Source organism: Mixophyes fleayi, chromosome 8 (assembly GCF_038048845.1).
Source record: "Mixophyes fleayi isolate aMixFle1 chromosome 8, aMixFle1.hap1, whole genome shotgun sequence".
In the NCBI taxonomy this organism is placed as follows: domain Eukaryota; kingdom Metazoa; phylum Chordata; class Amphibia; order Anura; family Limnodynastidae; genus Mixophyes; species Mixophyes fleayi.
In genome coordinates this window covers 71,082,516-71,109,489 of record NC_134409.1, presented here as the reverse complement: position 1 = coordinate 71,109,489, position 26,974 = coordinate 71,082,516, and the positions used below count along the sequence as shown (strand labels likewise).

General features: G+C 39.6%; 1 protein-coding gene across 13 annotated transcripts in view; it reads right to left on the bottom strand.

Moving 5' to 3' along the window:
- Positions 1–26,974, bottom strand: part of RBFOX2 (RNA binding fox-1 homolog 2) — a 159,089-nt gene that overhangs the window by 112,661 nt on the left and 19,454 nt on the right. For 5 of the 13 annotated variants that reach the window (XM_075182703.1, XM_075182702.1, XM_075182708.1 and 2 more), the window contains exons 1-2: positions 15,056–15,301; positions 3,549–3,666 (exon numbers count right to left, since the gene is read on the bottom strand). The exons of 1 other annotated variant lie outside the window; for it this stretch is intronic. In XM_075182703.1, coding sequence (XP_075038804.1) covers positions 3,549–3,596 — 48 coding nt within the window. In that variant the 5' untranslated portion in view covers positions 3,597–3,666; positions 15,056–15,301. Of the gene's footprint in view, positions 1–3,548; positions 3,667–15,055; positions 15,306–26,974 lie in introns of those variants that run through there. 7 more of the 13 variants (XM_075182699.1, XM_075182707.1, XM_075182701.1 and 4 more) reach the window with 6 other exon arrangements.

The following is a 26,974-nucleotide window of genomic DNA, read 5'->3' as shown; positions in this document are numbered from 1 at the left end:
TTTAGAGCTGCCCAAGTGCTCCCCCTCCTCACACACACATTTTGCATGCCTTCTTTAGCTTGCAGTATGCCACAGTAAAGTGATCCTCCAAGTGATGTATCATACTGCTCGGCACATTTTAGTCAACAGCAGCCATTTTCACTTGTGAAAACTGCTTCCACTGTTTTTGTTGCTTCAGTTTAAAACCGCTGAGTTTTCATGGCCAAAGTTCCTCAATTTCATTGAAAGAGTTTCCTTTCCACATTAGTAGGAATTCCTAATTTCTGCTAAAGTGGAGTCAAATAGCAACAACTGAATAATCGAAGATTAGGTAGGGAGTCATGTAACTTAGTATGGGGCTGTGGTGAGCACAGCATTCGCACCAAAACATAAAATGTATAGCATTGGATTATTCTTTCAAGACCCCATTACTCACAAACCTATATTTCTACATAACTTATATTATACTAGAATAAAAGCACAACAAGTAATTAAGTTTGGAAAAGAACAGTTTATTAAACCTTAAACTGAAATAACGGTGGTGGCGAGAGCAGGGTAGTCAGCTACAATTGCAAATCCATTTAAGGTGGAAAGGAAAGAATTGTACCACCAACCCATGTTTACCCTTATATATTGGCAAGTGCTAAATGGTTCAAGTAGTGACTACCCCCTTTGTGGACTTTACAGAGGCGTGCAATCATTCAGCAGGCCAAGGGGTCCTACTCGCTAGAGGTCCAAGAGTCTGATGGCTTTGAAAGGTGCAGTGACTCGCAAACGCTGATAACTAGCACCATATGCTCTATGCCTTCTGACTGCGCTGCTCTCCTACCGTCAACTGTGTCTCGTCTGTGTGGAAGGGAAAGAATAGAATCATGTAATTCAGATTGCCAGGCGGGTGGGAGGCATCCCAACTCCAGGAAACAAGAACACTACCAGGGTATAGACCATTTATATAAGGAACCATGAACCCCCCCCCCCCCCTTCCCCCTTCCCCCCATGGGCTGCTATTGGCTATGAGCTCCTGAGACAGATTAACTCCGTGAGAGTAAGTGTTTGAAAGGCACAAATGCATCATTTTAAATGCATTCAGTTTATGGTCTCTTTTCATTATGTTGGGCATGCGGGCTGTTATGGTAAACACAGGGCAGGGCATGATGGGCTGAGAGGATGTTATGCTGGACAACACATGGCAGGACGTGTCATACCATAGCAGGAGTCAAGTGTCTATTATTCTGTTAGACCATGTGCTGTGTTTGTTGAAGTATCTCATTAATTGCATGTACATTTTCATCACCACATTCTCTCAGTTAAATTCCCCATACTTGATGTGATCAGGTGAAAATACAACTGATTAGTGTAATATTGTTAGTTTCAGATAACAAAAAAGGCCGTTTAAAGCAGTAGGGATTATGAAGGGTCCACTCACTCATCCTCTGAATGGTGAGCAGTAAGCTTATAAGCTTAGAAGCTCTGGCTCATGCGTTTAAGAGAATATACTGTTAATCGGGAAACTATTAGGATTGTTTGTACATACATGTGGGCATGTAATATACATACAAATACAATACACTTTTTGTAACTTTTTTTTATCTGGAACAAAACTGTTCATGAGCAGTTAAATATTGGACTGCAAATCTTCCTAGCACACCTATATCAAATACAGAAGATGGCTGACTGGACACACTAGAAAAAAAAAATACATACAACATGATGACTGGACTGTTGCATTTATTCCCTACTCAAATTCAACACACAGGAAAGTAGCTTATTTCCCCCATTCATTCAAGCATTTTTGACATTTTATGGGTTCAGACAAAAATCTTAGCCAGCAGCTTTTCAGACAAAAAGAAAAAAAGAAAAAGGGGGTGGGGGCACACATGTGCATGCCATCCACCTGTCCTCTATAACCAGCTTTACCAGTTCAAGGAAGTATCCCTGAGGCAGCAGGGTATCAACTAAGCTGCCCTTGCAGAATTCTCAAATTGTAGCAACAAGTGATTTTCTATTGCCACAAAATAAAATCAGCCAGAACATACATACATTTTGCAACCACTGGGGTCTCAAACAGGACTACTATATTTGGAATAAACATCCAGTCATTTTTTTCTTGCATTCCAAGGTGCACTCTGCTTTTTTTTGTTTCTATTTTCACTCAGGCACTGGACCCTACAGTCAAAGAGGGCGAGTGCTCATTAAGAGAGCTCTAGATAGAGCGATAGATATAGATAGATAGATATAACTCTTGCAACAGAGTAAATGAGCTCTAGACTATGAAATGCGATACATTTGTTATCTTGACAAATTTTACTTTAAATACATTTTCATTGTTCTATACGCTAGTTTTTAGACATAGAAATCAAGCCCATTCTTAAGTACACCTTTTAGCAAATGTTCTTACAATTATAAAAACACAACTCTGTATCAAGCAAAAACTATACCAATATACACATTTTCATATATTCAGAAGCCAGTCAAAATCTAAAACTGATCAGTTGGATATAATATAAATAATGGAATAAATACAGATCCTCCAGGAAGTGTTCTCTTTGCATAACATTTTCTTTAAGCACAAATGACAAATGTGTTATTTTATCACTTACAAAGCAAATTTGGATAGCATAAATATATAAAGTCTCCTTCACTTCTAACATTCATATAAAGATATATGGATTACAGCTAAATGTTGCATTCATAAAAAAAATGCTTTGTTAGCTATGTATACTGAAAATGATTAAATTAATGAAAAGTCACAACCCACAAAGTAATCATGAGCCTGTTCTCTATAACGAGGTGCACCACTTAAACTACAACCAAGTCTCTACAGTAACTGTCATTTTGCAGAAAGCATATTCCAGTCATCACCCATATAATACATGCTACAGTTCTATGAAATGCTCTGTTAACCATGCTATGACCTCACATGCACTCAGAACAGGCAAAGCAACCCTCCCTCACAATAGGTTACTGCAGAGAAACAGGTGACTAGTACTAGCACCCCAATTTCTCAATAAATCAGCATTTAGGAAGCATAATTTTGATGTCATCTTAAAGCTGCACTAGCACCTAAAATGGGTAAAAAAACTTTAACCACTTCAAAATGACTGCTAGTCCCAGGTGTGAATAGGAGGATCAACAAGATCAGGCTGTCAGGTATCTCTCAATGGTATTGTTACATCTCCCCCAAAAATATATCACAGGCCCAGTTTCTACACAGGGTTGTGAGAAACTTATTATAACCCCCCCTCCAAACCTATGTAACTATGGACAAGAAAAACAACAACATGTCAGGTCACAATGTAAGCAGCTCTTGCAGACATGTACAGAATAAAGGTGAAAAGGTTAACATTAGCTGTATAACATATCCTACCTGTCAAGAGTTTGATCTATTATGCAGCAATTGAAAAGTCACTTCTTAGATCCTTTCGCTTGCCAATTTTTCCTGCTTCCAACAAATCTAAGTGACATTAACCAAATTATGCCAAATTGTGATGACTAGGCGAATGGGTGAGAGCATCTCCAAAACAGCAGGTCTTGTGGGGTATTCCAGATATGCAGTTGTTAGTACCTACCAAACGTGATCCAAGGAAGGACAACCGGTGAAACAGCGACAGGGTCATGGGTGCCCAAGGCTGATATATGCACGTGGGAAGCGAAGGCTGGCCTGCCTGATCCAATACCAAAGAGTTACTGTAGAAGAAAAAAAAAAATTGCTGAAAAAGTTGATTCCGGCCTATGTGGAAAGGTGTCAGAGCACACAGTGCATTGCAGCTTGCTGTGTAGCCGCAGACTGGTCAGAGTGCCCATGCTGACCACTGACCCCTGCCAAAATTGCCTACAATAGGCATTGGAGCAATGGAAGAAAGTGGCCTGGTGAATTCTGTTTTCCTTTACATCATGTGCATAACTGGATGTGCTGGTCAAGAGATAGCAAGAGGATGCACTGTGGGAAAAAACTGTAAAACAGCAGAGATCGTGTGATGCTCTGGGCAATGTTCTGCTGGGAAACCTTGGATCCTGGCATTCGTGTGGATGCCCTCATGGCAACGGTATTCTGATGGCTGTGGCCCCTTTCAGCAGAATAATGCGCTCTGCCACACTGCAAAAAAATGTTCTATAATGATATGCGGAACATGAGAGTTCATATGGGGGGAGAATTCAATTCCCCCCCACAAAATACCGCCACAGTTAGTGTATTACAGTTAATACAGTAATTTAACCCGGCTTTTGGAAGTATTTGGCTATAGGGCAGGACATCGCTAACCAACACCTCCCATTTTTTCGTCTCACTTACTAGACGCCAAATTAGCCACCAATTAGCTTTTCTATAAGTGTGACAGAATGGACCGCCTATGCCAGCGTCTGTTGCTGCTGGGAACCGGCTGGGCTTACTTTGCCACCATTCCCTTTCGTTATCCCAAATGCGCCCTCTTGCTGCAGTAGGAGGGGCTTACAAATGCTGCCACCACTGGAATCCTTACTGGCATCCAGTACAGTGTTTCTTCTGGGTAAATGATGCTCCGAGTGTACCCCGTTACTGGTGTACCTGGGCTGGTACTCCTGACCTCTTACTATGGATCAGGGTTGATGTGGATGGATCCCCCCTGGCCTATCTCACTGACCAGAGCTGTAGGGTAGCAGGCAGAGGGGTGGTACCGGAGAAGCTGGGTCCAAACGTCAGAAACAGCTGGGAACAGAATAGATTTTGGGTCTAATCTGTAGGTCAGAGGATTTTCAGCATGGAAGATATTTTCAAGCAGGTCTTTGACGCAAGTGATGTTTATTTGCAGTCACACTGATTGCTAAAGTCAGATAAAATCATAAGAACAACTTTAAATACAAAAATGCTGTTTTTATACACATTTGAGCGCAGCCTAACTGGATAAGCCATCCCACTTGAGGTCGGAGTTATTTTTAGAATCAAGATGCAATTTGTTTATCCAAACATGGATTTACATGCAATTCAAAGCTAACAATATTTACACTTATCTGTTTACAATGTTCAGAAAGGTGTGAACACTCTGGACAAAAGGCCCCACAGTAATGACCACCTGCTGGGCCTTTGGCCAGAACAGGCATTTGACACTTCATCAAAAAACTTAGTTAGCATTTCCTGCTATCAGACTTCCCCTCCCCACATGTGCCCAATTGGGTTTGTAAGGTTGCTAGAGGAAATCTCCAAACAATGACACTTCCATACAAAACACATCCCAATGTAACACGATGAGTGAATTTCAAATTATACATTGGTGCCTGCACTTCTGATTGAAATACATTTCTACATTAAATTACTTCCACATGATCCAGCCACAAATAAGTTACTTATCAATGATCCAGTCACAATAAGTCAATAGCCTAGGGGTTCACATATGTTTTCCAACCTACTCGTTTAAGCAGAGTCCATTGTTAAATGAAGATGAGATCACATTTTATAACCAATTTATGCAGAAATTCAGGTAATATCAAACCATTCACATGTTTTGTCTTGCCACTTCAATATTAAAAAAAAATTAGAAGTGATCCAGACACAGTATATATAACTTATTGTATAAATATATTTAAATTAGTGCAGTGCGCCAATTTATATAATTGAAAATTAACTAATATTTTTGATATTGTGCATATTTCAGTATAGGAAATGTATTGATTTCTAATGTATTATGCCAGGCTACAGGAAGTCTGCTTTGCTAAAAGCAGGAAATGCCTAGTCAGTCTTTTCATTCCAGAAGTGACAAATACCTGCTTTAGACTGCAGGCCCAGCAGGAAGTTGTTACCTGTTGTCATGTCTTGTTAGAGAGACAGGATACCTCCTAACAATGTAGACAGCAAATCTGAGAACGTTACAGGTTGATGTGAAAGTTAAATTGTGTTCGCTACAAGATTTGATTATATTCCGATGTAAAATTGTGTAATGCGATATCAGACATTTCGGTGACTGGTCGGATCAGAGGGCTGGGCTACCCCCTGACAATGTGTCTAAACCTGTATAAAAAGGAGGGCTGTTTGACCATGTAATGTATTATTTTACATCTGACTTCTAGATGATCACCAGTACCCCAAACTGGTGTATAAAAGTCCTTGTCAGGACTTTTTAGCAATTAACCATCACTGCCTGAAGATTCTGCCTGCGACTATTACCTACTGTATCCTGTGACCAACAGATTAAGAGCTTACACTCTAATCCGTCCCCCGTATGTCCTGTGTTGAACCCAGCATCTGTATCAATGCTCTGCCCACTACCCAGCAGCCCTAATGGATAGTAAGCAGCCAGAAGGTACCAGCCAGCCCACAGCAAAGAGGAAATACATCAGCTATACCAGAAGTGGTTCTGGACACCACAAAAGGGGTCAAGGGGTGGCGGCCAAATTCTCCTACAACTAGTGTGCAGTTGACATTTGCAGTCGGCGAGTGTCTGGTGGCAAGATGACACCAGTAGGAGTGGTCAGTACCAGTCTGTTACTGATGGTGAGAAGGAAACCAAGAAATTGTGCAGGAAGGACATTCCTCCTTCCTCACTACAGATCGGGTGGCAAAGTAAGGCCTGGTAGCTACAGGCAATCAGCGCCTGGTAGCTATTCAAATATCCACGGAAGCTTTTTAAAAAGTTCTTAATTATCTGCAAACATTATCAGAACTACCATGGAAACAAGTTCCTTGTCGGCAGACCCTTTTGGTATTGCATAGGTTTAAAAGGCTTCTCTAACAACCCTTTTATGGTTGCAGTCACATCTATGGTATACGCTTGAAGATTTAATTACATTTATTTAAGTTTTAGCACTGGATATGCAATCAGTAAGCGATTTGAAGCTGCACTATTTGTAGTATATGGCAATGTAATAATTTGATAAGTTTATTTTACTTTTAACTCTAAAAAACAAAAACCATCAGGCAGTGCATAGCAACAAAATGGGGATATAATCAATGTCATATTGGTAACAGGAAAAGGGAGAGAATGAACAGAATTGTTGCAGAACTCCCTCTTCCGCATATTAAGTGACTAAATCAGTATTATGATATTGATCTGCCAGATGCACAGACAGCAGGAGCCAACAGCACCATCAAAGAGCTTCCCACTCATGAGGTCTTTTCTGGGAAACATCCGATTCCCTCTCCCAAGAATTTTCAGACATGTATGGTTATTTGTATGTAGTAGCATTAATCATCCTGCAAATTAAACAGGATCAAATATTTTAAATACAAATTTTGGTGAACTACTTTTACAAAAAAATAAGAAAAAAAACCCAAAAAATTTGTTTTCCTTTCTGAATCATATTTGTAACAAAGTGTGACAAACATGAACATAACATTTTTAATAATTCTACGCTAAAGCAAATGCAGATAAGAATTCAAGGCAACCCAGGGACCAAATTTCTGGTCTGCTTCAGCTTATGACGTAGAGCAGAGGTGCACAAACTCAGTTCTGAAAGCGCTACCAACAGTTCATGTTTTTCTTTAATCATGCACAGGCCAGTAGTCACCCCACCTGTTTCTATAGACAGCCGTACTGAAAACATGGCCTGTTTGCAGCTCCTGGGGGCTTGGGATTAAAATTTGCCCTTATGTTACTCATGAGCATTCACTGGTTGGGAAGTAAATCTCCTTGGAAGGTGAGACACAAAGGGGTGGTTCTAAGGTGTTGGTATACATGTATTAAAGTAATGTACTGTTCTCAAAGCTCCATCATCCGCCGTGTGTACCTACCTAAAACAACCTAAATAGTTTTGTTTTTTGTGTAACTTCTGCAATTCATTGACAAAGGAAAAAAACAAACAACTTTTGAGGCAGCTTACAAGCAGCCAAAGGTCCCAAGTGTTTAGGTTAGACAAAGACTAATGGAATGCTGTCCCTTACAGCTATTTACAGTCCAATACATGAAAATAGCAGATAAGAATTTTACTTCACCCTAAGGGGGGGAAAACCAAAGAAAATGAGGACAAAAATCTCAGGGCTTTTATTTATGAAAAAAGACAATTGGATTAAAAAGATCAAAATATATATCTATCTATATCTATATATATATATATCTATCTCCATATATAGCCATCTAATTTAATTTTTTTACACATTGCATTGATTTATATAAAGAAGTGCATTGCAGACATGATCATAAATAAGGCACCTAGAAATGGCTGCAATGTAATACTTTATGATTCTAGGATCAGACTTAACCTTTGCATTACAGCATGTGATGCTTCATTACAATGTCCCACCCTTTCAAGCTATCAGTGTGGGTGATGCACTGTATGTTCTTTGCAGCTCTCCCCATCCTCCTCCAATCCTTCTGTGCAAACACACGGCCAATGCTTAACTTCTCCCACTGCATAACTACTATGCCTCCCAGCAATGCTAGAGACTACTTGAAAAATATAAAAAGTCAATTTATCATCTATATTACAATAGTACACAAGCAAGCAACATGTGTTAAACACAAAACTTTTGTTGCCAAATATGAAAGGAAAAAAATGAAGGGGGGGGGGGGGGCGTTTGGTTTCAGTTAGAAGAGGTGTTCTGGAAGTTGGCATAAGATCACTATTTCACAGCTATAGAGTTGGTATGCTCCCCCAAGTGTGTGTGTGCTTTCTTCTGGGTGACCCATTTCCTCCCACAGACCAAAAAGGTTAATGGTGTTCAGAATACATCTGCCCTAGTGTGTGTGTAAATGTTTGTGTACTAATGGTAAGGAAATAATCTCGTATGCCCTACTGGGGCAGGTAAAATAGTAAATTGTTAAAGAGTTTCACTGTAATGCCCCTTTGATTGTTGGGGATAGGATGGAAATCATACTTGACTGTAGACTGTCATTATCATGCCATGAAAAAGGAGAAAACCCTCCAGTTGATTCTTTGAAACGCTAATGCATGGGGAAAACATTATAAGGCTTTCTAGTCAAGTTGATAAGGTTTTTTTTCTGTACATTTAAACTTATATGTAGTATGGAAGTTAGCCAAATATATATATCCACACACCCAAACCAGCTAGAATCAAGTACAACTTTGTTGTCATATTTTATTTCTATTGCTTTCTTTAATTTTTATTTTATTTATATATTTAAGTCTGAAAACACAATAATCATCAATTCATGAAGCAGTTTCACAATTATAAAAGCTACAGAGTTTAAAGGGTCTAGAGAAAAAGAAAAAGCAGCATCAGTTATTTAAGATTCAGGCGTGTGCCTATCTGTCCTCTCAGCATCACCAACAAGAAGAGGGTCACTGAACAACAGGGCCTGTGACCCCTTCAGAAAGTATCAAGAAGCCAAGCTGACATCCTTAAAGTGACAGCAGCTAATTTTCTCATAAACCTTGTGCTTCAATTAACCCTCCCCCCCCAAAAGCCACGCTTTCTAGTCTGACTGGAAGCAGTACTTTCTAGATTAGCAGGCAAAAAAAAAAAAAAGCAGCAGACAAGGTTTATAAGTATATCCTCAATGTTTTATAAATGTAGATAGCTCAATTAAAGTGTAAAACCTGAAAGGTTTACAATCCTCAATGCTGTATCTATAAAAGCTAACATCTGAGTGATTATCTGGCTAATGTTCATGTTACCCAGAAAATGTGTTATTTACTCCAACGGCTGTAGATAGAGTTATACAACGGCATGAAATACTTAAATATACAAGCATGCCTACATTTTCAACAGTGCATCCAGCAGAATTTAATCTGGGATGAAGTTTCAACTTAAACCCCAACAAACCAGACAGTGCGAAATGAAAGTAAAATAGTGAGCAGCATAAATCAATGTTTACAAAATATTTATCCTTTATACACAAATTATATACGTTTAAAAAAAAAAAATGTCTACAAAACAAATGCATTTTGTCACAGTGCAAGTTTAGCAGCATTGTTGAGGAAAGAATGTGGGTGATAAACTAGTTCAACAATGACTAATGGAAGTGTGGCCAATTTGGCCAACAACATGTACAGAATCAAGCTGCACAAACCAAGTCATTCTGGCTTAATGAGCATATTGAAAAGAGAAGGCTTTTCCACTTTATTATCTTGCCTTAAAGGGAAGTTACATTGTCTTTCATTTAACTTCTGATTAAGATACATTACCCCCTCAGCTACCCCTTAAAATGCAAGTCAAGCAGTAATGATTTAGTTATGACATATCAAAAGTGTACTAATTAGCAGAATATACATAAAAAGTAGTGTTTATATATTAAATTACAACATGGTTTTAAAATGGATAACATCACATCAGTTGTCTACAGGAAATGACAACATATTTTATAAGTCACATTCAAAAACTAAATTTAAATCAACAGTGTTGGGATACCCATGAAACAACTATTGACTGGAGTAGCTTACCACACCCCCATTCTCAGTCATACTGCCATGTTATAATTCTTCTATAGTGAGTGACTTATTAGCTATCTTATTTTTGAACACCAGGAAACTTAAATTAAGGTTTTGTTACATTTACATGTAATTCCATTATTTTTTACTTCTGTTTTGTATACAACTACCTAAAGTATAAGGTTTGAGCTGTTCAAACTTTAAATATAGAATTTCCTGCAAAAGCACAATCATGTTCAACCCTAACTGCTTTGGTGAGCATGGAACCTAAATCAACTAGCTTTAGAAACATACACTGAATCAATAATCATATACATCTTTTAAATTCTGTTCAGTATAGAGAAGTTATTGTGTTATCGAAATTGACGACACAGTCTATAAGGCTGGAAAACACACTACAGGTTTTTCACTTCATTATCGTGCCAATCACATGACAAATGACCATTGGATCTGATATTGCATTAGTGTGTATGCTCCCACAATCATGTTTTATCATTCCAAAGCACAGTGTCGTTTGATCTTATAAACCGACTAAAAACGATAATCTATAAACAAATGAACAAAGTCGGGCACATTGTGAAGTGTGTATGCACTCACGACCAGCAGTGTAGTCAGATCTCCATAGAGTTTATAAAGTCACAATATTGTCAGCATATGGTTAAGACAATTGAAGAGCACATATCTGAAGATAAATCTTGTAAAACGTGTATAGTATGTGTACACATGAATTGACATGCTGATTGGGACTGTGTCATTAGTAGAATCATTAATATCGCATCGGGAGAAATTTTCGGTAGTGTGTACCCCCAGCCTAAGTCCCATTACGCTTTAAGTGATTGAAAAACAAAGTAGCTCCTCCAAGGTCACCAGAAGGTGATACTATGGCATTTAGTCAATTTGGTGTAAATTACAAGCGAATGGCTGTGACGCAGTATTACTTATGTTAGAGAAGGTCCCAAAAACTTTCATAAAAGCTGAAAAACTTGAACTAGAACCAATATTTTGAATACTTTGCTTCTTAAATTGTGGTTCAGAATAAACATGCTTTTTGCAGTGTATATGAAACTTTACTTCTTATTTCATCTCATTATAGGTTTATGGCTAAGTAAGCACTAGTGATGTTTCTCCATTTTTAAAGCTTGTAACGAATGAAAACTGAGCATTTGTTATTCTGGTTTTAAGGCCATGAGAGGTCACTATAGACTTCCTCACAGTATACAGTATGAAGCTTTTGGAAAATGTAATCCACTGTGATGTGTGAAAAAACATGAGTTATGGCATTAGGAAAGATCGGTTCTATTGTCAGACCTGCTTATATGTACATCAATTCAATGCCAGTGGTTAGCAGACAAACCCATCCCTTTAATAGAGTTTACTCTACTCCCGCTGATGCTACTGACTAATGTTGCTCCGTCACAACTGTCCCAATCTCCACTCGGAGACGCTTGTTCCTCTTGTTTCAGCAGTGCCCTCTTCCAATTAGAATGTAAGCTCTCATGAACATTATGCTGGCACTACATAAATAAATGTTAATAACTTTAATGTCAAAGGCTTATGGAGCTTTTAATACACACTCACTGTTACTGCGGTATTGACTATTATGTAGCAAGATGAAGACAAACAAGCTTGATTTCCATAAGTTGAGAGTTCATGTTGTGCCCACTGTTATTTGTTCTGCATCACTAAGCTCAAGCACATGTGGCAGTGAAACCACATTTGACATGCAATTTCCAATTGTGTATTTACTCTTGTTCAGTACTGGACCACTGCAGTAAATTCAAGTGGCTGATGCAGACATTCAAAGATCTGCAACACTCCCTAATGCGAGTAACATCGCAAATGGGCATAAGGGTCATTGGATAAAAGTTTAGCATTTTCATGCACTGCCCTACCATTACAAAACTAGTGCAATGCAAGGAATTTATGCCAGTTGGCTCGAGGTCTTAAGAGATATTCTAATTTGTCCCAGAAATCTCACTGCTATTTTGCTCAAGTTAAATTCATATAATGCACAAAATAAAATGAGAATATTTCAAGTCAGTGACAAATTTTGTATACATGTAACTTTAAAATATCAGGTTAATTTTTCAGTTCATCATACTATAAAAAATATAGATAGATCACACTGGCACCTTCAAGATAACACTTAAATAATTCTGATATATTAGGCTTATTTGTCAGGATGGCAGACAATTTACATAAGCTGACAATATCTAATAAAGCTGGCTCAAGTTTGACCCCTAGCAGACCTAAAATGCATTTGAATAAAAACAATGACTCTGGTGGGAAACAAACCCACAACCTTTGAATAATGGCAAAATGCTAGAAGTCCAATATGCTATCCATTGTGCCACAGAGCCTAGCAGACGTAGAGTACACCACCTTGTCCAGCAGCAATCGCCCCGCCCACAGGAAACTGTTTTTTATAAACCCTGACCTCTATCCCCAGCTCTAGACTGATTGACAGGCAGCAAAAACATGTCTTCCTACCCCTGAGTCTGACACCACCTACTTCCCCCTAGATAAAAGGTGAGTACTGCAGTTACTGTTTGAAAGGCATCATTACAGTCAGACTCTGGGTGGGGCTTGCAAGCTCTGAGGGAAGAGTCTCTGCAAAACACACATGGTAAGTCAGTTACTTTTAAGAAATGTATACACATATACCAGTAGTAATTGACTGATTTACAGTTCTGACATGGTTTTGTAAGTAAACATGACTATCAATTAGCAAAGACAGTTGCTTTTTTCATCAGAGTATTGCACATTACATATTGGATTGTAACTGCTTAAGTTAAAATCTTATCTGAAAATGTAATGTTTGTGTTCATAACATACATTACAAAGAATCATGGAATTTCTCCAGCCATGCTTTGTGTCCATATGAAATATATCGGTGACAATCACCAGTTCACCTCATATAGCTGAATCTATTGTTGGATATTATGATTTTCTGTATACTGTCTACTGAAGAAAATGATGTACAATGCGTGACAAGACTATTCTGAGGCAAGGGTGACAAAATTACATGTAGAAGAATAATTTGACAAGTATAATGCAGTTAACTATTTTAGAAAAGCAAACTAAACATTCCTACATATTACAAAGTCTTGACAACAAGAAAGCAGTGTGAAAAGTGTATAAAATATGCAATATGGAGACCAAACTACAATATAATATTCACAAATGATTTAAACATATTTTACATAGTCTTAACTAGACAGTTTTCAGGAACCCTCATGGTCTAGAACCAATACACATGTTCACTATTTGCATAAACAATTATTAGACTCCTGAAGCATCCCATTCATAACCAAAATGTACAGTGATCTTGCACAATCCAGCCCTCATCATATACAGGTCATACTGTTCAGATACAATATACATACAGAGAACCCTCCTAATTAGAAAAACAAACACATACTGCACTCCTTACTCCTGCGTCAAAAATAAAACAAAGTGGTAAAATGTACGGCGTGCAAAAATCCTTAAAAGGCGAGGGCAGAGGAACTCTGAGCTTAGGGAATCTCTGCATCCATTTACAGTCTGGAAGCATCTAAAACAGTCTGGTCTTCGACTACAAAATATTACAATAAAACCCTGCATTGTCAAAGACAGCAACGCCATATAGGACGAGTAGGTCAGAGTCCATAGCTGTATGATCATACAAAAGAAGACACTCTACACGAAGAAGCAAATAGATATACGCGTTTATGCTTTAGTGAAATAAACTCAACGTTCTAGTGATAGAATGTGTAGCTGGCATGCGTCATAATGTTATACAGATTCATTTATCAGAATACAGAAGGCTTGTCCCACAACAAACTGAATTTATACCATGTAATATATACATGCGAGATAAAGACATCTACTTAAATAAAAACAGATGTATCTGACAATGTATCATTTATAACGTTTTGTGAGATGGCGGTGTGCAAAACCACCTCCCCCTGAAGAGAAGGGTTATCCCAGCAACAAAGGCACTCTACTGCAACAAGGTGCAGGGATCTTCCTGATCCCCCTCCCTGCTTCTCCAAGATAGCATTTTCAGCTGTAAAGCTGAATGGCTGTCTCTCACTCTTGGTCTCTCCCCTGATTGTTTTCACCTTCAATTTGGTGCCTGTACCCCTCCCCCTCGTGTTCCTACACACACTCCCGTATAATGTTGATATTAGAGCTCCTCTAAAGTAGAAATTCAGACTGCCACGGACCCCTCCTGCAGGATTCCCTGCGCAATCTGCAATACCCTGGGAATGCCCCAGTCTAGGTATATAAACGAAATTTAGAGGTTTGCGGAAATAGAGGGCTTAATAGTGGAGTCATTACCAGAAAACACTGTACCATACCACAAATATGGAAGACATTACGTGTATGTTAAGACATTACATTGCCTTATCAGCCATTCTAATCACCGTTCATTGATAACAGATAGATATTAACCTAGCAGCCTTACACAACATTCACCAGGAATATATTTTTGATCTATATATACACATGGCTTGATACAAAATAAAACTCGTAGTGACAATTAATATCAGCACATCTACAATAGGCAATGGTTGGATTTCTTACACGCATTACAATGTTATTTTACTATGTATAGAATGGTAGACTGAGGAGTGGAAAAACCCGCACATGGTATTAATTATGACCAGAAACAAAGAGAGAAGCACAAAGGATGGGGAGAGGTAAAGGGGGAAAAAAAGGAGGGGGGGGGGGGTGTAGACCAATAGAGGGAAAGAGTGCACTCATATGGATACAGAAAAACATATTACAACCTTACCTGCGAAACCATTTTATTCTTCTCCATAAACCAACAGAAGAGAAGCAAGAAAGCGTGAAGAGAGGATCTGATTCTCTGAACACCTCACGCTGTAGTCTTGAGGGAGTATTGATTAGGTATCTGAATAATTCTTTGTATGTCCTTGTGTATGACTCCTTCCTTCCTTCCTCTCGTTCTTTCCTATCTTTCTTTGCTCCCTTTCTCTCGTTCTCTCTTTCAGGATCAAGCTCCTCCTTCTGACACCAGGGGTAATTTATCACTGTTTTGCCACTCCTCCCTCTCCTTCCTCCCCCCTCCCAGACTGGCTCCCAGCTCTCTCCGGTCTCTTCCTTTCCCCTCCCCCTTCCTCTCCTGCCTGGCTGACTAGAAGGGACACATCTCTCATTACACATAGCAAAGAGGGAGGGAAAAACAGATCGGGACTCGGGAGGTGTATGAAGGAAAGAAACAGAGATTAAAAAGTCCAGTCTTCTCCCTGTTAAATCAGGGAAAGAGAGGAACGGAGATTGAGATGTAAACCAGAGAAATCTCTTATGAGTTACAACAAAACCTAAGGAGAAAGTGAAGAAAAATAGAAAAACAAACTTGTGACAGCAAAAGAGGCCAAACCAGATTCTGCGAAAAGGAGTAAATAGTAACATTTACTAGAGGAGTGGTTCTCAATGGTGGCCACACACAGAACAGATGTTAAGGTGACTCACTGAAAATAATTGAGCCAGTTATCATGTTCAGTTAGCTATGTTACTAAAATTAAGTCAATGCAGCTAGCTGGAACCTTAGTGGAACTTAAGAATAAAGCTGCTTGAAATCAAACCGAATTTCATTTTAATTGTTTCTGTCAAATCACTAGAACACAAAAAGCCTTTAGGGCATATTCTGGATGTCTGCTTAAGGCATCTACTACATTTTTAGTCACCAAGTACTTTTAAGATAAATATTGTTTTCTCAATATGGAACATGTAATCTCCAATCATATTTCCTTATTTGTCTCTTAACACCTTATATTTTAGAGATGTCTTATATATTAAATTTGGAACCGTACTAATAACTCTCCGCAGTTATTAAATCCATTTACATTGGATCTATAATCATTTGCAATAAGAACATACTTGCCTACTTTTCATACTTCTAGGAGATGTGGAGGCGAAGTATGAAAAAATGTTTAATTGAAATCCCCCAAAACAGCATTTCTCAGTGGATAGCCACATATTTAAGTATCCCCTTAATTTATGACTAGGGCATTGTAGCAGATATCTCCGATATACCGTCACTTGAAAAGCAGTCCCCATAGTTTTCAACGGGGACTGCTATTTTGCACTATTAACAAGTTCCAAAATCAAAGATTTTTAGAACTTGTGCCCGATGACTAATACCAGTTGAAACCTATGGGGAGAGCATTGCGGTAGAAGTATCTTCGGATCCCTCACCACAACTTACCCACTCTCCCCTCCAGTCACTATCGCAAAGGGGAGCACTTTGCCATAGCCATCGTGGAGGACATAGGAGACAGGTCTTTGCAGGAACAGCAGTTTTTCATGAATGCTGTTCCTAGTGAAGAGTGAAGAATTTTAATAAATAATCACACTATTTCAATCCTTATCTTTGCAATAAGGATTGAAATTAATCGTGTTTGAAATGCGGTTGATAATAAATATACAACTAAATGTCTATGGCGGTTTCACTCAGGTGAAAAAAGGCTTGATGATGTCATTTTTTTTGTCATGGCACATTCCTGACCCCATTCCAGGCAGGTAAGCTTCGGCCCAGGATAATTGCCTGCTCTTGCAGGATTCTGGAATGTCTCTTAGACATTCTGTGAGAGTAGGCAAGTAGGCAACAATGAGTGACCTTTCTGGTGTTTCCTGTGACTGCATAAAGTCTCATCTAAGCACAGGAGCCAGCCCTGTATGTGCATGAGCACAGGGGCGGATCTAGAATATTATTTTACGGGGTGGGGGGCGATTTAGGGGGGAAAGCAATTTAGTCCCAGCCCCCTTATTGACAGCTACAGCTGCCTGCGGCTGCACACAATGTGCAAGTCCATTCGGCAGAGACAGGCAGGGAGAGTATGCTGCCCGGCCACTTTGTGTTTAAAATACAATCGGAGCAGCTGGGCAGGACTCTGTCTGCCTGTCTCTGCTAAACGAACCTGCACACAGTGTGCAGCCGCAGGCAGCAAATCCTTGCTACTGGGGGCGATTGCCCCGATCGAAACTGCTTATATAAACTCCCAAGTCACATCATCACAGCCAGGGCCAGATTAAGGGCATCATGGGCCTGTGGCTGAAAATTATAAAGGGCCTGTTGTGAAAAGTGCTGTCCCACCTGAGGTGTGGCCAGTGATATGTGGGTGTGGCCAGATGTGTGTGGGCGTAGCCAGCACCATGGAGGGCATAGCTTGCACTTCCCTCCAGCCACCTACATGTCCCTCCCATCCTCCTTTATATATAAAGAGTTCAACACTAACTGGTTCACACAGCATGTATGTAAAGTGAAGAGTGGAAATACATCCCAGCTGTTCCTCATATTGGGACAAGCTCTTGGCTAATCAAGATAGTCCCCTAAAATCAGGACTAACCTGATGGAATTGGGACAGTTGAGAGGTAAAGGTATATTATTTTATTGACCAAAGATTCCGTGGGGGAACCATTAATCCTCCTGGGGGGAATCAGGTAAAGCCAGGAGCGAGTGGGTGGGAGAGGAGGAAGATGACCCTCTATTTCCACCCGCTCTGTCTGTAACGTATACATGCCACTTGAAGTACTTCATGATAGGGGCAGAGGTAGAGGTGGAATATGGCATTTCAAAGCTGTACCGTATATTAGAAATGTATTGGGTGGCAGTCTCAGGGCTGCCCTATGTATTGTTTGGCGGTCACAAGGTTGCCCTCTGTATTGTGCGGCCGTGACAAAGGAATGATGTGTTGTATGGCTTTCACTAGGGTGCTGTGTATTGTGTGGCGGTTCCAAGGGTGCTGTGTGATCTGCTGCTGCTGTAGCACATCACTTCAAGGTTGGATGTGCTGTAAAGTCAGAGATGCTCTTCTGCATACAACCCATGGTTAATTGAGTTACTGTCGCCTTGCTATCAGCTGGAACCAGGCTGGTCATTCTCTTCTAACGTCTCATTAACAAGGTGTTTCCACCCACAGAACTGCTGCTCACTGGATGGTAATAGTTTTGGTTTTGAAGTGCAGGGTTTTACTAGAACACCACTAGGGGGGTGTTACAGTTGTAAGAAAAGGAACTGATCCCTATGTTAATACACAAGGCCATTGACACATGCATGTTATATTTTCACATATCCCCTTTTGGGCCTGTTGTCACACATCCCCTATTGGGCCTGTTGTCACATATCCCCTGTTACAAATAAATTGTGTGTACCTGTTGTGTTGAATGCCGTTGACCTCCATCAGGGACTACGTGGAAGTTGGTACAGCAAGAGTCACACAGAGTTTCTGTAGACGCAGTCCCCATCCCACTCAGTAACAGGCAGCCTTGCGATTGGCTGCCTGTTGCTTTCCAATCACAGGACTTGCCCCCTGGCAACCAGGGAAGCCTCACCACTCTTCCCCCCCCCCCCCCCCCACCAGGTGCTTTTACTCCTAGCTGGCCTGGGCCTATTTCTGTGGAGAGGCCTGGGGCTGCTGCACCATTGGGCCCATTGTTAATCCAGCCCTGATCACAGCTGCCAGATGTTTAATTGCGCGGAATTGGAAACAAATCCATACTAGCTCAACTGTGATCAATAATGTTTGGCAGATCCACATATTGGAGCATATTACTAGTATCATTAATGATCTTCCCAATCAATGTTTATTAACTTGGCATTCCTGGTGTAACTATTTTGCTTCTTGATTTCTCTATTCCTATCCCGATGAAGGAAGATGCTGGAGGGATTTGATGACGTCAGTGACATAGGCGACGCTGTCAACGCTGCTTTTAAGGGGGTAATGTAAGTATGCGGGTATGTACAATGTACAATCTTTTCTAACGTACATTGTACATACCCGCATACTTACCCCTTTAAAATCACTGTTAACAGCGTCGCCTATGTCACTGACGTCATCAAGCCATGCCGACGTCTTCCTTCATCGGGATTGGTTGAAGTCGGTTCACAGAACAGTAGTCATGGTTTCTCATCGGGAAGCAGCCGTCCAGACTGAACATGTCGGGGTAAGTGTTGTTGGTGTAGTCAGCATCGATATGGTGACTACCACCGACCCTCACCACAGTATTACATACCTAGGGCTAGATTTATTAAACTGCGGGTTTAAAGCAGTGGAGATGTTGCCTATAGCAATCAATCAAATTCTAGCTATCATTTATTTAGTACAGTCTACAAAATGACAGCTAGAATCTGATTGGTTGCTGTTGGCAACACCTCCACTTTTTCAAATCCGCAGTTTAATAAATATACCCCCTAGTGTCATTGGGTTTGAAATAACTATTGAAACTATCTTCCCACCCTAGTCAGTTTAAACCATGTGATGTCAGGTACGTGAAGCGGAGGTGGGGGTCAGATGAATGCATACACCCAACCCCTCAGATGTTACCGAGTGTATCCTAAGAATGCCTAGATATAGATCAACGGTTATATTTGTAAGTTAACTTCTATAGTTCAGTATTGCCCATATAACCATAAAAAAAAATGCAAACCATATAAGCCCACCTTCCTGGAATATCCTGGAGACTCCTGAATTCCGGGTAGGTCTCCTGGACTCCTGGGAGAGCTGTCAAATCTCCCGCATCCTGTCCACTTCCAACAAACAAAATAGCAGGGCATACACCGCAGGGCATACACCGCGCTTCCTGAACACATTCCTATAATGTGTAAGAATACTGCCTCACGACAATACCTTGTTACAAGGGGGGGGTCCCTTCCCCTAGATAGCCAAATTAAGTACAACAAAGTGCGGTATTGCGTGGTGCAAAAAGTGTAAATACAATACAGTAAAAACACAATCAGAGCAGCCGGGCAGGACTCTCTCCCTAACTTTCTCTGCTGAACGGATCTGCACATAGTGTGCAGACGTCAGCAACCTTAGGTGTCAAAAAGGGGGCGGGGCTAAATTGCCCCCGGTACAATTAACTTCTGGATCCGCCCCTGGGAGGAGCTCACTTGCTGACAAAGCTGGTGCTGGTTTACACTAGGACAGGTGGACCCTACACTGCGAAATTCCCCTTTATGCAATAACCAACACACCTGTCTAGCTTGGTGCTGTTTTTCACTTTTGTAGGCGGACGCTACATTTGTTGTCCCACTGTTTTAGTGGGAACCGGCCCAGGCTGCATTGCTGTGGTGCTGGCAATGGATTTTATGGAGAGGGAACATTCTATTTCAAAAATAAAATATTTACTAGATGCTCCTCCAATTCATTTCAGTAGCCCACTTATCCCCGTGGTCTACTTGCTGGGCTATTGAAATAAAAGCTCAATGCCACATGCTTCTGGCTGCATTTGCAAACACATCCAGCTCATGTCAATCACGGGTATGCTGAATATGGAATAAATGCGCAGACGCCTAACGTTTATAATAATTTGCACACATGGTTTGTATTTGTGTTTTGGACCCAAATGAAATGCCACCAGTGGGTAAACGGCCTAAGAGAAATCAGTCAACTATATATATTATTTTTTTTCAGCAAGGAACTAAAAGTCCACAATAACTTCACCAACATTGGGGTTTTTTTTCTGTGTGGAGACCTCCTCTGAGTGCCGGGACAGTGCATGCTCAGAAGAGACCCCCATTCTCTTCTATTGAGAGCAGGGTGGGGGGCATCATTAGGCTTCTTCCCCATTTTTTTTTATTTTTTTTGCTATGGGGCCCAGTGATGCACTGTTCTGCTCTGTGTATGATAATACTTCATATATTCACAGGTTTACAGATCTGCAAAAGTAAACAATTTAGCCTGAACTTTTACTTATTTGACAGGATGTCACACTGCCAACTTTTCTTTAGTGATTTGCTGTTGACAGCAATTTGGCTCAGTAGGTAAAATTACAGAAAAATGCAGTTCTGTTTAAAGCAATAGCATCTGACAATTCCTTAGCACACAAAGCGCAGTCATTGAAGTTATGCAGCGATTTTGCAGATTTTCTTTTTTCCTTTGAATGACAAACCTCAAAATGCTCAATATTTAGAGAATCAATTTTCAGCAGCAATTGGAACCATTGTAAAATCACTGCAAAAAAACAAACAAAGCACCATTCATCATTAATATTTCCACTGTCATTCTGTAGTCATTGGGGGGCAGTGGGGAGCACATGCCCTTTTTGTGCTTGTCTGAGTGGACGCCCACAAGTGTGGTGAGCTTAATTAAGGGGGCTCACCGGACACAAAATCACTAGTGTGGTATAAGCATAATGACCTTTATCAGAGCAATTATGTTGGTAAAAACCACTGCTAAAAATCTTCCCATACACATCCTTTGTATGGATTTGCTGTCATTCACTGTTGATAGAGTTCTGTTTCTGCGTATACAACACGATTGAAAAATGCAGCTCTTTTGAAATCAATGATATCTAACAATAACCTGGCACACAGCATATTCTCTGCTGGCAAGCAGCTTTTTTTCTTGGATTGTCAAATACCCTAATGCTGAATATTTAAATTATTGATACTCAGCAGCAAATGTGTTTTGTAAGATTTTCAGATGTGATTTTTACTGACATAATAGCTATGAATAAAGTCATTAAGTTTCTACCACACTGCTGTTTTTTGTGTCCTTTGGGTAGCAGAAAATCACCTTGGTAAGATCACTCAAAGGGGTATATTTACTAAACTGCAGGAAAAAGTGGAGATGTTGCCTATAGCAACCAATCAGATTCTAGCTGTCATTTTGTAGAGTGCACTAAATAAATGACAGCTAGAATCTGATTGGTTGCTATAGGCAATAGCTCCACTTTTTCAAATCCGCAGTTTAGTAAATCTAGCCCAAAGAGTCAAACCCCAAAATAAATTCAGCCATTTCCCACTTTGGATAACAGGAGCTGAAAATGGCCAACTTGCCAGTTATACAGTTGACACGTAAGTAACTAAAATGTAACAAAACTGTTAAATGTGAAACCAGAATAAAAATATGTCAAAGCATGCAGTATGTACACCTAGTTGTAGCACTCCACACCCACTAAGTATTAAAGTTTCAGAACAAAATACCTACATCAGCCATTTTTTAAAAGATGTTCTGTAAAATTGTTGAGCAAACCAGACTCCCTGGCTCAAACACCTTACCTATTAGAGATTTCAGTTTTACACTGGCCCCACATGTACTAATATCTCTTTGTGTTGCCCTTATGCTAATGTTTGTAAACAATACAATTAAAATTGATCTGGTCATGTTAATAAATGTGATTGCAACTTCCAACCACACTATAAAGTGGTCTCAAAGTGCTCCTGCTAGTAGGGTTGCAGGTTTGAGTGCCATGATTGGCCTTTTGTGTGTTCAACATTTCACTTTGATGCATACATTACTTGCAAACTGACAAGTTTACATTTAAACAATTACCTCACTATGCAAAAACTCCTTACATTGGCATAGTTATTTATTTCTCTTTAAAACACATTTTAATGTAATATTTCTGTACAATGTCCCCATCAATTGGAAAAAGTGCTTGACAGAATTATTAATCACTATCCATTTTACTTGTAAAGAACATCAATCAATATTGAAAAATTTAGAAAGAAAATTCTCTATACCTAATTTTACTGAATGTTGAAAATATATTTTTAGCTTCTTTTAATTTGTTTGTACGCCAATCCACTGTGTCTCTGCAAAAGTCATGCACAACCATCCGGTCTCAATTGGTGATATTTATCTCTTTATCTATTCACTAAGTTAGCTTGGCACATAATATTTAGGCCAGTGTTGTCTAGATATATATGATCACCGACCAGCCTTGGAATTGTAGAAAAATAGTTATTTTATGTTTAATATAATCTTTCTTCTAATAGTCAGCATAGTGTAGCTCATACAGATCAGATATGCTAAATTGGTGTCCCATTTCTGTAATTAATTTGTATTATTAATATTGATTTAAAACAAGTTTATATGAAAAAAAAAAATATTTGCTCAGCATACTCTATACATATAGGCTGTTTGCAGAGCATTACATTTATACATCACTTTTTTGTTGTTGCATAGTAACTGCATAAACTGACCCATGCACCACACCGGTCTCTTGCTATTATTTTAATGTTATTAACACAAACTGACACTATATTGTGAAGATGAGCTGGAAAATACAATTGTTGAAAACCATTCAGGGCCAGAGGTGCAGGTCTCAAAATTAAGGAGATTGGGACACACGTAGGGCCTAATTCATCAAGGCATGTATGTGCCGATTTTGACCGTATCATACGCAAAATCACTCTGCGCATGCCCTGTATCGGAAGATACGGTCGAGAAACAGAGATACGAACGTGTATGCAATCAATGTCCATGCGAAAGGGGCATTTACTACAACATATGGCTTTGGGGATTGAACTGAGCAGGGAAGTGCTGTGTTGCCATATTTGAGTGCACAATGGGGTTCGTGCCAAACTCGAGCACACAGACATATCGAGCTCTATGACCGTGGAAATAACTGGTCTTTCTGCCATATCTCTTGGGCTAGTCTAAGACCCGATCAGTAGTGATAACAGTCTGGTTTGCATGCTGTAAGATGAGTTTGCAGTCAAAAGCATCTGTAAAATTTATTTTATGTTCACTAGACATTACCAAGATTCTTATAAATGCATTTCATGGTAAACAAATTCAAACTATTTTATCATTAATGCCTTTTTTATAATACTATGTGACATTAATTCAATATTTTTTTTCCCCCTGTGCACTCTGTTTAGAATTTATAATCCACATGATTCAGTACAATCTGTTGTTTGCTTTTATTTTTGGTGTATATTTATCCAAGGCTTGCAACATACATATTTCCTTCTTTTTTTTTTTTTAGTTATTTTTTAAAAGATTTTTGGAGGTTTTAAAAAATTATTATTTTTTATTTTCCTCAAAGACATCTATAATGAGCCTGATGAGGCCATTTGTGCCTTTGTACAAGTATGTTTGAACTGTTTAGTGTACATGCAAACTACAACGGTTAAAGCCTGCTGCAGGCATTATGTGATATCCACCTACTTTTAAAGTAAGTAATTTTTGCAATCTGTTAATATCACTTTTATAGTCTTTTGGATAAAAAACAGAGACTTGGTTTTGTGGATAATCAAACAAGTGTATTAGAATTAATAACAAACAAATACCACAAACCAAACACCATACATAATAAAAAAAAAAAAATAGAGTCATTTTCTTTTCCGTTTGCCCATGGGCTCTACGGTTTGATTTTGCACCTAGCTTCTGGTTAACCGTGATGTGCAAGGCTATGTAGACGAAGCAGGGGTCATTTGGTCAGCAAAGAGTGGCTGGGCATAGGGGGCTGGGGTGTGAGATGGTTTGGTGACAGAAAGATGGATTTGGGTTGGAGAGGGAAGTGGGGCAGCAGATGAAAAGTGGGGACTATAAATGGAGAAAATGGTGCATAAAGGGGCAGAGGGTCTGATGTTGTTAAATCGGTCCGTTGGCTATGATAATTATTGGGATAATTGGGAAGGAGAGTAAACTTGGGACATTTGGGTAGAAAGGTTGGAAGTGAGATAGTGGGAAACCAGGTCAGTGAAATGTGAAAAGATAATGCGAATGTCTGGGAGAGTGGAATTAATAGTTCTGAGATTAGTGTCCAACTTGTGGTCTGACATAGGCCATTGTACTCACCAATAATATTTGAAGAGGAAAGCAATCTTACAAATGGCTGAAATATCACAAATATCCGAGCTTCTGAAGTCACAAAATGGCAGGACTGAATGAGTCTCTCACCAGTCCTTATATAGGGCATGCAGGTGCATTTTATTATAATTTAATTCAGGTGCATTCACTTTTGAATGCCGGTGTATGATTAGCAAGGGGTCGGGCATGCCCCCCCATTGCCTGGATACGGTTGATAACTGAGAATAATTAACAGGTGAGGCAGACAATGATCCGTGATCAACGTGTGTATGCCCATACATACACTGAGAACCAATCAAAGCGCCGAATGCTGGAGACTCATTCACTTGCAAACAGGGCTGCGACGTTTGCTAGAGCAGAGCTCCGCATCCTCACAGCCATAATGGATGATTTTTTATGGGCCTAGACACCTGATACATCACCAAGGAGGATAAATTGAGGCAATACTTTGCCATTCGCCGGCGCATAAGATCCAATTAAACGGATTTGCTCTATACTGCAGCTCCAGCGTCACTTGAATGATCTGCGGAGGCAGCAGCCACAACTATTGTAGGATATCAGGGCAGAGATACAAAGATGTGAGTTCTCTAGTAATCACATTTTTTAAATTTACCTGATTGCTTAACTGTAAGCTTTGTTTTATGCAGTGCTCCTACTGGAAATAGGCTTAATTTGACAAGTACAAGGCCTCAGACAAATAACTTTTATGTAAGATGTCTACCTTACCTTTCAATTATTCTGTCATCAACTGTATCCTATATTAATGATTTTTCTGGTTGATATTACCCACCCAGGTCAAGTCCATCTGTAAGTGGTGTAGAGGTTTTTTTCTAAAGCCACTGAAATGCCAATGTGTGAAAATGGATATTTCTAACACTATTTAACTGTTTCTGTATAAGTGTGAAACAGAGAAAACATTATGAAAACAGCTAATGTGTCATATTTATTCAAACAGATCATCTGACCCTGCTACTCCACAAAAATCTGGAGCGGCGAGGATGTGCAGCCAGGGAGGAGTGCTGGGAGGAGGCCAATGAGGATGAGAGCCAGGAGGAGGCCAATGAGGATGAGAGCCAGGAGGAGGCCAATGAGGATGAGAGCCAGGAGGAGGCCAATGAGGATGAGAGCCAGGAGGAGGCCAATGAGGATGAGAGCCAGGAGGAGGCCAATGAGGATGAGAGCCAGGAGGAGGCTAATGAGGATGAGAGCCAGGAGGAGGCCAATGAGGAGGAGGCTGTTGAATGTAAGTATCCTGAGGTAATGTTGGAAATTTTGTGGGGTTTTAGGGCCAGCATTAAAGTGTAGTCATCAGAAAACATTTAATTCACACATAAAATTTGCCCTAGACCTAGACAGTCTTGGCCATTCCACAAGTTTCTGACAAGATGGGTCTAATAAGTGTTTGTTGTCAATCAACTGCCCTCCCCCAGCCACCCCACAAATATATATATCTGCAAGTGCAACCAAAAAGTATTAGTCCTCTGACCACTACAGTGTTTAGCATAACATGAACCTTTGCCAAGAGTTTCTAGTTATGTAACACTTCAGAACTTTGCAGAGCACAGTAAATGTGTAAACAAAGTATATCCATAAAGATTATATGTGTTGTCAAAATGACATAAGCTTGCAAATCTTTTTTTTTTTTTTAATTTATGGTTCCCCAGAATCAGTTTTCAGCTCCCCTGCCCTGGATTTCCGCACCCCTGACCAAGTTGTCAATCCCCCATCCCTGGCTTATATCATTAAACAAAATTTAAAAAATACCCCAAAAAATAAAAAATGTAGAATTAATAGAAATTTTTTATAACACTTGTGTTTTTTTTATTGTTTGTTTAGTTACTAAACAAAAATGTTCAAAACATTGGTGTTTGTGTTGTTTTAGATAAAAGATAATGTGTATTCATGTAACTTTTTACCACAATGAAGGGACATTTTGAACATAAAATAATATCTAATATTCATTTATTTCTTTCTAATGGATATTTGTAATCATAAGGAAGTTTGTGATAAGGGTAGCAGGCCTCCCAAAATTTTGACATCATCCCCTATTACTGTAATGAATGAGGTAAACGTTTTTTTCCCACACACATTACAGGCTCAAAGCCATTATGACATTATCATCATATGGGATCCAGTCACAATAT